The sequence below is a fragment of the Cervus canadensis genome, chromosome 3, assembly GCF_019320065.1.
Source record: "Cervus canadensis isolate Bull #8, Minnesota chromosome 3, ASM1932006v1, whole genome shotgun sequence".
NCBI classification, from domain to species: domain Eukaryota; kingdom Metazoa; phylum Chordata; class Mammalia; order Artiodactyla; family Cervidae; genus Cervus; species Cervus canadensis.
Window position 1 is genome coordinate 113,955,617 of NC_057388.1, and position 13,793 is coordinate 113,969,409.

Sequence of the window (13,793 nt, forward strand, 5' to 3'; positions counted from 1 at the left end):
TTGTCTGTTTTATTACACTTCCTCAATGTTACTACTATCAACAAGTAAAAATTCATCTCCTTTTATTTGAGCTTATACTAGGAACTGTTAATATATTTGGGTAATAGTCCAGATTACTTTCTAACAAGAGTAAACCATTCATTAAAAAAAAAAAAAAGAACACTACAGAGAGTCACGCAAAGCACAGGACAGGGGCACCACGCCTCCGCTGCACACGCAGAGCAAACAAAGCCGGGTTAGTGACACGGCAGCACCACAGCGCGCACACATGCACCGACAGCTTGTTTCAACTGAAGTCACTACTGAGAAACAGAACAAAACTACTTCTAGTCAGCCATCATCCACTGCCGTTTCTTACCAAATGCACAAGGTGAGCTCTCAACCTGGAAAGTGCATAAATCAAGACCTACAAGACCCAAACCAAATAAAACGGATGATTACCACAAGAGCGGGAAGCGGGGGGCGACGCAAACAAAGGAGAAAGAGGCACAACAGGACCCCAAGGTGCAAAGTCTCAGACTTGATGCCGTTAAAGAGACAGCATGGATTACTAGTGCGCTGCTTCCCCTTCTAAAGCAGGGAAGTCAAGGCAGATCAAATACAACGATGGGTGTGACAACGCCAAAGAAAAAAAAAACTTTTTTTCCATTGCAATGACTATACTTGCTCCACACACACACACACACACACACACCTCTCACTCACATCATAAAATAGACACTGGGCAAATGTACCTGAATGATCAACTGATTTTGCAAGGTCATCTGAAATTATTCCAAGAATGTCATCATCTGTGTTTAAGACTTCGGAAATGTCAGCTAAGGGGTCATCAGCAGGACCTAAGTATAGTAAGTATATTTTCCAAGTGTCAACATTTTCCTAGACATTAAATTCTAAAACTCATTCATTCAACCATTTACCAAATATCGAGAATATAGCAGATACTGAGGTTAAGTGCTAGAATCATAAAAAGATTATTACTTCTAAAGTAAGAAATTTTTCATAGAAAAGGCACTCCAACATTTGAATAACAAAACATTAAAAATTAAGACTTTTGTTTTTGTGATACTGTATATTAATAATCAAATAAATATTAAATTAAAAACCTATAGGCAATGAAAGTGAAATAGAATGCTGTAACAAAGCAAAAAAAAATTAGAAAAAGGCACCTCTAAAAATGACATCTAGAAAACACAACAGAAGATAAATATTAAAGACAAACCTACTGTTTAAAGTCTCTTGTAAAGTATAAAGCAGATACCATCGAGTAAAATGCCTACTTCCAGGTTTACTCTTAACACTCATTAATTCACTCATTTATTCAAGAAGGTATTTCAGCATCCACAGAATTATGTCTCTGGGGGACGCTAACAGGCACTGGTCCAGCCACCAGAATACAGAAGGGACTAACACACACTGCAGATGCTCCAGAGCTTCCTCTTTCAGAGGGAGTCGGACAGTAAATAAATGACACCACTGTAAGTGCTACAAAAATAAACAATGAGGAAAAAAGGATTAAGAACAACATGGTGTGGGCCGCCAATCCTCCATGAACTCAAAAATCCAAACATGACCTACACTCAGCCTTCTCTAGCCTCATTTCCACCTCCACAGATTCAGCCAAGCAGAGATCCCAGGACTGCTGTACGTATGCGAGAAAAAGCCCTGCATCCAAGTGGACCCTTGCAGTGCAAACCCCTGTTGTTCCAGGGTCATCCGTAAAACGGGAAACTGCTGGAAGGTTGCTAGAAGAGGGTGTGACTGATGTCTTAAAGGGAGCACACTGGCTGCCAGGTGCAGAGTGGACCAGGGTGGAGGAGGGTAAGGCGTGTTGGGAGACGAGCTGGATCGGGGAGCAGTGGAGCCGGAGCTGGTGGGAGGTGCTGCCCGCCTGCACACAGTGGACGGAGGCGGAGGTAGGCAGCCGCTGGTGTGGGATGGCATCTGAAGGCAGAGACAAACTTGTGGGTGTGCAAGATGCAGAACGTGAGACAATCAAGAGCCAGGGAAAGTGACAAGGGTTTCTGGCCTAATCAAGGAGGAGACTATTTAGGTACCTTTAGTGACTTTTTCAGTCACTTAAGGAATATCAGAATTTTTGAATCCGTTTTTGACTGCTTTTACTCAAGAAAAAAAAAGAGAAGACATAAAATATTCCAGACCAAGTATTTCTATAAAACATATAGTCTTGTCCCATTAAACATTATCAGATAGAATTCACACATACATAAAAATACAATTTTTCAAATTGAAAGCCAAAGCAAATTTTGTATGCCCAAATATTTGTAAAGTTTTTAAGAAATAAAATTATTTCAATAATATATTCTCTAGACAACAGTATCCTTAAAGAAAAAACAAAAAAAAATACAACTAAAGTAAAAGTAAAACGACCTGTTAACACTAAACAAAGAGTACGGCCTCCAGTCTCATGCTGAATGTGTGCTTTCAATAACAGGGGGCAAGACTGCTTCTAATTATTTCAAGAAGTTAAAAAAATAATCATAGCCTGTATTTCAATCCAGGATAATGCCAAGTTAATGAAAATGCAACTCAGCATTACCAAAAGTTATCTTTCAGTGGCAGGCTGCTGCTTTAAGATTATTTTCAAAATTAAGTTTATAAAATTAAATGAGTGATAAATGCAATTCAACGACAAAAAGGAAGCCTGTCAGAAGAATATTAAATTTGTTGTTGGTTGTTTAGTCGCTCAATCATGTCTGATTCTTTGCAACCCCATGGACTGCACAATTGAAAGTAAAACAAAAATACAGAAGTGGAAGAAAAACTTTGTGATACCAAGATAGCTAAACTCTAGAGAGTCTTGCTGATGTGAATATTACTTTATACACATTACGTTCTCGTATCTTTCTCTGATTCTGAGCACTCCCCGTATGCGCTGTGTCTAGAGTCTCAACAGAGGACAGGTTTGCAGGGGACATTTGGCAATATCCGGAGACACTTTTTATATTGCAACATTATGAGGCTAGAGATGCTGCTGAATATCCCGCAATGCTCCAGATGGCCTCCCTCCATCAACAAAGGGTGATGGCCTAAACTGTCAGCAGTGAGAAACTGATCTAAGGCAATATGCTGCTGCTACTGCTAAGTCACTTCAGTCGTGTCCGACTCTGTGCGACCCCACAGAGTGCAGCCCACCAGGCTCCTCTGTCCCTGGGATTCTCCAGACGGGAATACTGGAGTGGGCTGCCATTTCCTTCTCCAATGCATGCACGCATGCTAAGTCGCTTCAGTCGTGTCCGACTCTGTGCGACCCCATGAACGGCAGCCTACCAGGCTCCTCCATCCAAGGGATTCTCCAGGCAAGAATACTGGAGTGAGTTACCATTTCCTTCTCCCAAGGCAACATATTCCACATTACATTAACACAATGGGTCAGACAGGTTCCAACTACAGTATTCTTTTATTCTTCTTTGGAATTTCTTGGGGCTATATAATTAATTTTGAAAAACATCTTAAGTTGAAGATTATTGTAACTTACCAATCATGGTCTCATTACACTCCCATATGTCACCCTCAGTCAACTATAAGCCAAGCATTTTCAAGAGTTGATTTCATGGTAATAACAAAGATGAATTTATTTGCTAACTCATACAGACCTGGTCCACTTAAAAAATAGTTGCATTTACGGAATGCAAGTTATATTTCAATAAAGATAAGTTTTATAAGCATTTCAAAGGTCTGACTAAAAGGAAGATGAATGTGCTGTGATTAAAAAAGTCTTGTCATTTATTCTACATACCGTGAGCTCCGGGTTTTGCTGGCGTTGAGGATGAACTAAGTAGTGGGTCTAAAGAAGGATCCAAGAAATTGGTGTTTGTGTTTGTTTTATAAGAAAGCTGGGTTGTGTCTTCTGATAGATTATCTAAACTTAGTTTGTTTTGTCTTGTTGTATCCAGAAGATCTTTTCCAAAGAAAGCTTCCTAGACAAAGACACACATGGAAACGACTGACTCAGTTATAAAATTCTAAAACGAGAATTGTCATTTTGATAAGAAGGCAGAAATAACAGAAAAGCTTAGTATTTAACAATATAAGAATTGAACACAGAAATATGTAAACAATAGAGATACCCTGTCAGTTATTTTATATCAATTTCCCTTATTTTAAAAGTAAGGTTTTTTGGTGTTTTTTAAACTAGAATCAAGTAAAGTTAACCAAATAAAACTACCCACTTCTGTCAAATGTTTCTAGCAACCGCAGTATAATAATTTGGTAATCCCAAATTAGACTACAGTGAAAATGGATAAATTTATAATACTATGGCACCTTAATTCATATTATAAGAAAAGCTAAAACTTCATGAATATTACTAACATTTATAGATGATCTGCAGAGGCTAGCTCAAGGGTTTGATCTACAACTTTAATATTTGTATACTTCACAGATAGATTTAGCAATCTCCTACTGATGCATATAACCACATTGAAGACTTCACACACTATAAATCTGAAAGAGGGTTTTTACAGTCATTTTAAACAAACTGTGTGTACAAAATTTACCACCACTAAAAGCCTTGGCTTTTTATTCAGTTACTCATGCTGACGTTTCTTCATTTCAATACACTTTATTTGTAGAGACCACTGTTTCAAGCCTGTCCTCCTTGCAACTCCAGGATCTCCCTCCCCAACTTCTCCAGCATCAATAAGGAGAACAATAGGAAGTGCTGGGGACCCCCTTCACTTACTTCTATTTCAAAATTCTATTTTCTATAATGTGGTCTGTCTGGAAAGGGGAGGGCAATTTTGCAGTAACTACCCACATTTAATACACTCTTGCCAAAGATACATAAACAAAAGAGGTTCACTGCATCATTTTTTAGTTATATCCCAAAATGAAAATAGCCTCAATGTCTGTCAGAAAGCATTTGACTAAATAAATTATAAACATCCATACTGTAAAATACATAAATTTTTAAAAAGGAGGTAGGACTATGCTGTCAAAAATAAAGCTCTAAAATACAGTACAACATTAAAAGAAAGCAATTTGAATGATATGTCCAGCAAAACATAAAATACAAACCAAGACTATTAAGATTGTGCAAAAATAAATTATTTAAAAAGTTCTCAAAGGAGAAACACCAAGCAGTTAACTTTTGAAAAGGGATAGGGGAGAATGGTCTGTGATGTCTGGTAGAGGAGATGAATACCTGATTTGAAATTTTCCCTTTTTTGAAATGAACAAGTTGTTTCACTATGAAAGTCTGAAAACCCACAAAGATAAGAGCACTGGGCAGGAGATGACTTGCTTCTTATACCAGCAATGCTTTTATCATTAAGAAAAATGTTGAAAAGTAGAAAGCATCTTGGAACTTTATAGATTATTTACTTAATGCCTTCAGTATAAATCTGAGAGATCTGAGAACACCTTTAGCAAAAGTTGTTTCTTTGTATGGCTCATGAATTTAGTGGCATTTATCAACCATCTGGTATTAACAGACCACAAAACTATTTCTACTGGGTAGATTACACAATTACACTGCTGTGATAAATAAAGAAAAACTAGAAAAAAACTGTATGAATTCCTCATGGATTTTCATCACTAGTCACTATATTTCTCACTCTACTCCAAAAAGCAGTGAAAAAAAAAAATTACAATTGCTATCACAAGATGTCCAAGAAACAGTACCATTACAAGTTTCCTTCATATCAGAAAGTTGTAAATTACTGATGAACACTAGGGGAATTACATCTGTTCACCAAAAGAAATAATCTAGATTGAGATTATGACTATAGCAGTAATCAGGAAATCCAATCCACTATTTTGAAAGGCTCTTTTGTGAAAGTATGGAATGATCAGTTTTCATACCTCTAAAATGAATGGGTGCAAGCGTGCCATGTCTGACTCTTTGTGACCCCATGGACTATAGCCCACCAGGCTCCTCTGTCCACGGGATTCTCCAGGCAAGAATACTGAAGTGGGTTGCCATGGCCTCCTCCAGGGGATCTTCCCGACCCAGGGATCAAAAGTTTCTTATATCTCCTGCACTGGTAAGTGGGTTCTTCACCACTATTACCACCTGGGAAGCCCCTAAAAGTGGTAAGTGTTATTAAAGCTGTAATTCTGGCTGCTAAAAAACCCTCTTCATTCAGTGAACATAATTACTATAACCAGTACTGGCAAAGGGAGTCCACCAGATGTGGGTGTGCAGAGCACAAAGGTGTGCCTGGTTTGCAATGAGCCTTTCCCAGCCAAAGTGTTCTTATATGTCTTCTGAAATTTAGAAGTGAAAAACTGGGATTAAAAAAAGAACTCTGTGAAAAGTATCAAAGCACAAAAAGGATAAATGTAATTTTTAAGGGCCCCTGGAAGGTAAAACGGAGAAGGCAATGGCACCCCACTCCAGTACTCTTGCCTGGAAAAACCCATGGACGGAGGAGCCTGGTAGGCTGCAGTCCATTGGGTGGCTACGAGTCAGACACAACTGAGCGACTTCACTTTCACACATTGGAGGAGGAAATGGCAACCCACTCCAGTGTTCTTGCCTGGAGAATCCCAGGGACGGGGGAGCCTGGTGGGCTGCCGTCTATGGAGTCACACAGGGTCGGACGCGATTGAAGTGACTTAGCAAGCAAGAAGGTAAAAAGAGCATTTAGGATGACAAAAACAAGAAAACTATTTTTCAAAACTCAAGACATCACTTCACATTTCTTTCATTAACAAATACATAATATAAAGCAAAATATTACTTGTAAATAGGCAGGGAAAATTTCTTCCAGCTTATTTTTCCTTTTTCGGTATCTCTTCTTTATTTTTTCAGTGTTTTCATTAACAGAAACAGATTCATCAACTAAGGTATCTGGTAACTGCTCACTCCAGCCTGAAACAACAATCACACTTATAAATATGTGGTATTTAAAATTTTCAGATAAACCCACCAAAGTAACTAATAATAAGTGATAACTAACTTACCAACATACACACAGACAAGTTTTGTCTTTATTCTTTCAGTTTTATTGAGATATAACTGACATACAGCGGTCTAAATTTAACATATACATAATGACTGACAAAATTTTTCACAAAAAGATCTCAAAGTAAGTTAATTTTAAGTATCATAAAAATTCATTTCCTGTCTACTTAGTACCAGCATGCTTCCTATTGTGTCTTAATGAGTATTTTCTTACAAAGCAGAAATTTGCTTTTATGTAAATGCTGACATCCTGTTAAAGGTAAAAAAAAAAAATAATACTCAATGCTAATGAGCATGGAGAAATGGCTACTCACAAACAACTAAAAGGAGTTTAACAGGTCCAACCTGTAGGTAGAGTTTATTGGAACCATCCAGCAAGTCTTTTAAAAAATGTGTATCCCTCAATCCAGCAATTCCAGGTTTGGGGATTTATTGCAAACTAGGTATCTGTAGTACATACATATGATGATAATGTATGACTATCTATGAATCTGCTCATAAAAACGTTATGAATGCTCAAATTTAAAATAAAAGAAATGCAAAAATCTGAAATGTTGAACTAATAAACAAGAACACCACTTAGAGCAGGTGGGCAAGGAATCAAATGATACTCTCAGATACTTTAAGCAAAAGACACATACATGCCATCTGAAAATCAATGTGGGCACTTATGTTGCCAGACTACATAGGTCAAATAAAAAGTACTAAATATAGTGGATAAACACATTTTAAACAAATTTTTTTTAATTTACCAGTAATCTAACCAGAAAATATAGAATTCTCTAAGACCAAAAATTAAGGTCAAACAGGAACCACAAAAATAAGCAAAGAACGAAATGAAGCGCTCTGAAATTGTGCTAAAACCTAGTGACCGTGAACTCTGGTTTTCAGAGCACTATGAGGAATGGGGTATAGAAGACAAAGCCTAGAGCCTCTTCCCAAGGTGGCGAGATCAAGCAAGGGTGCCTGCTACAAAGGAGGGACCCAGGATTCCACACTCAGGGGTGGGCGAACACGGAACACACCCTTCCATTCCCCTGGTCCTCCTCTCATCACTCACCAGCATCCCCACCCCAGCAACAAAGAAAACTGTCACTGAATAGCATGGTGCTGAAGAGAAAGGTAAAACAAATGAACATCTTCCCTGAGAGTTCATAAACTCAACAGAACCCTGATGTGTAAGAAACCTGGATTTATATAACACAGGTGGCCCAAAAATCTTTAAGCTAAATACTTAGCTTAAAGGAGTCCTGGGATAGTAGTACCTCATGTTTCTGGCAGCAACAAATCCAAGTATTTTCTGAAGGAACCAACCTTCAATTCAGTTCTCAAAAAATTCAGAGAACACTCTACAGAATATGAGCTCACAGTTAAAAAAAACTTTTTTTGTTGTTTAATATATATGTATGTATATCTCACACAATAAACACAATCAAATGAGGCACTAGGCAACAGGGCACAGGAGATACACAGCGCAGAATCTGATGTGCAAAGGTTTTAAAATATTTTACTCTAAAGCAACTGAAACTGTAAGGAGTACGTTGTAAGAAGAAACTACAAGTTTCTAATATCTACTATTTAGATATGCACAATCAAAAACTCAATGGATGACAAATGAAAAACACTGAACTAAATGATGAAACTAAAATTATTTAGAAGACAATAGAGACAAACATGGAAAATATAAAAAATAGTTTCACTGAATGTATCACATTTCTTAATTGGGGCTTATTATAGTCACATTATGTAATATCAGAAACTTCTTTAAAACCATTACAGGGCTTCCTTTTAAAAATGTACAGCAATTTGTAAAAAATTAATTCACAGGCCAAAAGCCTACCACAATGTAATGGAAAAACTTTATTCAAAAAACATGATAAAAACATATCATTTTTCTTTACAGTCTATATACAATATTTAAAATACAGAAAACATACAGATCAAGACCATATGGATCGCAAAGTCTTCATTAGAACCAATTCTTAAGCTATGGCTTTAGCAATGACTTAGCTTTCTTTGAAACTCTAAGAAAAGATGACAGAATATTAATTGGAAGATACATTTCTAAAACAGCACACAATTTTGTTATAAATTACTGGGGTACCCTGTCACTTTCAAATACATGGTCTACAAAGCTTCTGATTTTATGCCAAGTACCTAAGGCAGGCAAAGAAAGGCCTGTTGTGAGATGACCAGAAAGTACCAAATGTATCTATGTGATGAAGTCCCTAAACTGCTTATACTTAACAGAAAATAACAACAAAAACACTTGTTAAAAATCTCAAAGCAACATAATCTATTGGGCTTAAATAATTTTCTTCTCAAACCTACTATACTGCAGATATGAACTTCACAGGCACTTTATAGATCGCTAAGAAGCAGTTAAGGTGGTAAATGTAGCATTATTTCCAATAGCTGTTTTCAATGGGAATGTCAAGACAAGACAGTAGAATCAATCAAAATCAGGACCATACCATCATCTCTGCTGGGTAATTGCTCGGAAATGGAGCCTGAGGAATCCTTTCTGATCACAGATCTTTTGGTTTTTCCTTGCCCAGTTCGACTTCTTTGTCGTACCATAAATCCACCAATACCTATCCAAGACAGAAATTGGGGAATCCTGTAAATAACTAACTTCTCCCTGTATTTCCTCCAGAAGCAGGATGAAAATGTTTAGTCTTATGTGAGGAATATCTCAAATTCAAATGGGCTAATTTAAATCAATAATCTCATTTTAATGCAAAATACAAGAGTTCGGAAGTAAGACATCAAAGTTATTGTTACCTTATTACTAACCCAACAGGAATAAAAATTCATTGAAGTATACAGAAGACTGACTGCACGTACTTCTAAACAATGTCAGAGTAAACATTATAGCACATGATGCTTGTTTCCTTAATGTCAGTAACTCACAGATCATCATTCAAATTATTTGTATGTTAGCTGAGGGAGAACAGACACAAGATACAAACTAAACCAGATGATCCCAAAGAAAATCAGCATGACTTTTGGGGAAATGTGTCCAGGTACCCTTAGTAAAGCTCAAGACATGAGACACACGTAGCCCCAGTGAGGGCACGGAATCTGGCGCCAAACTGTGCCATTCCAGTTACTGGTAGACTTTGGGCAAGTTGTTTAAGTTTCCCCTGCTTCAGTTCCCTCACTGGTGAAACAGGGATAATGTACAGCATCTCCTATATGCAGGTTACAAGCACTAAATAAACGAACACATATAAAGTGCTGAGACTAGGGCCTAACACACAGCAGCATGAACAGCTTTAATCATTAACAATATACTTTGTGACCTAATGGGCCCCTCAAATGGGTCCCTGACATGGATGACTTGCTTCCATCTAAGGCAGATAAGGGAAAAAACCAAAAAAACCCTCAACATTTAACTCTTAAGTTCCTGGAAGGAATTCAGACATGTCTAAAAAAGTAAGTGCCTTATAAGCCTCATAATTACAAAAAAATGAAATTATTTTCATACAATGATTGGACGAAACTCATCTAGACATTAATTACAGATGTGGCCCATCTGGAAGGAAAATGTAGCAGAAAAGAAAGCTTTTCCTTACACATCAGAAGGTATTTAGATCATTCTTATCAATAAAACAGAAGCAATCAGAAGAACAAAGACTGAACTGATTCAATCTACCTCAGGGCAGAGGGTGGGTGGGATGGAGGTTCCAGGCCAGGGGGAGGGGATAAATGTAAACTAACAGCTGATTCACACTGCTGTACAGCAGAAACTAACATCATCTTGTAAAGCAAGTATACTCCAGTTAAAAAAATATACTTAAAATGCAAAAATTTTCATAAGCAAACTGCCTAAAAAGAACCTAGAAGTTCTGTATTGTGAATATTTCAGTAGTTTTTTTCCATTAAGGCAAAAAAAGTTTGACAAGACAGCTTTTCTCTCCCCTCCTCTGAGGCAGAGAGCAAATAAGAGTTCTTAACAGTCACATTATTAACCAAACTATAAATTCTAGGAAACATGAGAACTCTGTCATATCACCTTCACATTGTACACGTACTGGCTGATACTCCTGCACGGAAAAATGCAGTAAATTTAAAAAAACAAAAATATTAGAAAGTGAATGCTAAATCATGAAAGAATTAACAGAGGTACACATCAAGGGAAAACATATAATGTTTCATTGTGAATTAGTCACATACCCACACTAAGGCATTTATCACCTACAAAGCATATTAAAATAGTTTAGTTCTGTCATCTACACATACAAGTTTTAGTTTACAGAGTTAAGAAGTTATAGCTCATTATAATTGAAGCCCTATTCTATATTGAAACCCTTTAAATTAACTACGTTTTTATTATATCTAAAATGTCCAGCTAAGGCACTATACCTGGTCTGTACGGTTTCCTTTTTCTCTTTTTGACACCCTCCGTTCCTTCTGGCCCCTTAGTTTCATCATCCACAGCTTCTCGTTCAGGACTAGATTCTGATTTTCCATCACAATCCATAAGTTCTGCTTCTGGAAAAAAGTAAATGTACAGATAGAACTGAAGAAACTACCGAATGTACAGCTCCTATGTAAGAGGAAAGCAAAGTGGCTGCTGAGCCACTCTAATCACGTGTCCCACCTGCCAAGGAAGGTACAGAGAGAGACGGAGAGGCCCTGGCGGCTGGGGAAGGCTCGCACCTCTCTCAGGAGATGCAACACGAGGCTCAAGGAAGGGGAACAGAGAGGATGCCTGGAAGGACAATTACAAATCAACTTGCGCTTAACCTATCACTCCTTGCTGTTAATTACATCTTCAGGTCCAGGACCCGAAGGCTGTCTCTCTAGCCTACAACTCTCCTGAGGTGCAACTAATCTGTAATTAGATATTACCCAGTTACTGAAAACTCTACATACAAAATTGAACTACTAATTTTGAGATGAACTTCCTCCCTTTCTTGGGATTTGCCTGTCATTAAAGAGCAAAGAAATGTACCCTGCAGAAGCCAGACTCCTGGGAGACACTCCTGACAATGCCTCATTTCTTTCTTCATACCATCAAGGCTCCTCAGTATCTCTCAAAGGCGTTTTCTTTTCTCGACTGTCATCTCAGTCCAATCTCAACTTACTGCAATTCCCTCCCCTCCTCTCTCTCTCCTTGCCTCCAAGCTTACCTTCCTCCCTAATCGGTTCTTTAAACTGCAGCCTAAATGATCTTTCTATAAATACCTATCAATTTTCTGCTTAAGAACTCTTCTATGTCTTCCCAGTAGCCTCAGAATGAGATTCAAACCGCAAGGCGCATGTAACATGTCTTGTGAGCGCCCCGGCCTCACCTCCCTCCCACCAACTCAGACTCAGCTTCCTGCGCTCATCAAGCTCTTCCTTCACTGCCTGCCCCTATCCACTCATCTCTCAGGATTTATTATAATTTCTTAGAGAATTTTCCAGTTACATGCTCCTGTACATTATGCTTCATTTGAATTGGTTCTCTTAATGTCCATTTCCTTGCTAGACTGTATTCTCCTTAAAAACCGGTATCAAGATTCTTATTAACATCTGCATCGTTAGCATGGTATGTAATAAGTGCTCAATAATTTTTTCAGAATGATGTAATCAATGAAATTAAGTAATGCATACAAAAGTTTAGTTCTTAAGAGAAGAATACTTTTAAAACCATGGTAATCAAAGCTTTTTAAATGCTGCTTTATGCTGTGCTGCAGAGGGAGAAAGTTATCAAAAACATTTAAGAATTGTTAACACTTTTCTTCAATATTGTAAGTATTACGCATAACATTTCTATAATACCATTAGCGCTGTTTTTTTTTAAAGTAATATTCATATTAGGTCAATGTTTGACGTCAATTCTGTAATTATTCTGATAATTGCTTTCTATAGCTAAAATTAACCCGTGAAAATTTATTTACTGAAACTTAGCAAACACCAAAGAAAACAAACAGTTTAACTATTTACCTTAAAATAAACCCACTGAAATATTTATGAGAAGGAATTTAGGGTTAGGTGGGAAACTAAAATCTAACTTCACTCTCCTGAAACCCTACACAAAGTAAAGTAACTTGTATTAAAAAACAAACCTACAAAGAGAGAGAAGACAGGAAAGAAGAAAAGCCGTAATTTTGGAAGGAGAAAGCTGAAAGATGAATGACAACTGAGCTAAACGCAAATTCTCATTTAAACGTGGAAGGAACCAAAAAACAAATCCAGCTTATATCACAATCTTCAAAAGGGTGAGGAACTGGCAGAACCAGGCACCTTTGGAAATGGGTGGGAGGAAGCTAAAACAGAGAACTTTATTTTTATCAACTACAGAAGCCGTAAGCCCTACGACTGTCCCAGCTCCACACACTGGGAGGCTGCCAAGCACATCCACAGGGCTTGGGACTCTCGGACACTCTTCAGCTGCACACTGGGGCAAGGTTCTAAAAGCAGGATTCAGCAACTCCGACAGGTTAAACGCTGGCACTCTCACCTGGGGGTCTTTCCCCACCAACTCCCAGAAGGTCAAAAGCTAAACCTCCCCTCCCCAAGAGGAGACAGGAGATCCTTCTGGGAAACTGGACCAGTCCCAGGGAAATGCCTGAAGGGACGGGCACTGGGGGATTCTCCAAACAGGAAGCACAGGACACAAAAGCTCAGCCAACACACATCACCCACAGACCTGAAGCTTTTCATCAAGGTTTTAACCCCTCATTCTGCTTTTAAAAAACTGTTTATCCAATCACCACATTTAGCCTTCACTTTTAATCATGCATGGACAACCAAGAATTATCTATCACACGAAAGACAGAGACCTGAGGCCACAAAAAGCAACTGGGAATTGAAAGACTATGTAGGAGAGAGGAAACAGAGAAAAACCACTTTACCGTAAGAGAAAACA

General features: G+C 37.9%; 1 protein-coding gene across 13 annotated transcripts in view; it reads right to left on the minus strand.

Moving 5' to 3' along the window:
* Positions 1 to 13,793, minus strand: part of KMT2C (lysine methyltransferase 2C) — a 257,514-nt gene that overhangs the window by 52,456 nt on the left and 191,265 nt on the right. For 12 of the 13 annotated variants that reach the window (XR_006268679.1, XM_043464206.1, XM_043464205.1 and 9 more), the window contains 6 exons: positions 11,300 to 11,428; positions 9,406 to 9,525; positions 6,708 to 6,838; positions 3,761 to 3,941; positions 735 to 839; positions 359 to 406 (listed from right to left, as the gene is read on the minus strand). Coding sequence is in view for 12 of the 13 variants with exons in the window: in XM_043464206.1 (XP_043320141.1) it covers positions 359 to 406; positions 735 to 839; positions 3,761 to 3,941; positions 6,708 to 6,838; positions 9,406 to 9,525; positions 11,300 to 11,428 (714 nt within the window). In the remaining variant the exon portion in view is untranslated. The remainder of the gene's footprint in view (positions 1 to 358; positions 407 to 734; positions 840 to 3,760; positions 3,942 to 6,707; positions 6,839 to 9,405; positions 9,526 to 11,299; positions 11,429 to 13,793) is intronic. The other variant, XM_043464208.1, reaches the window with a different exon arrangement.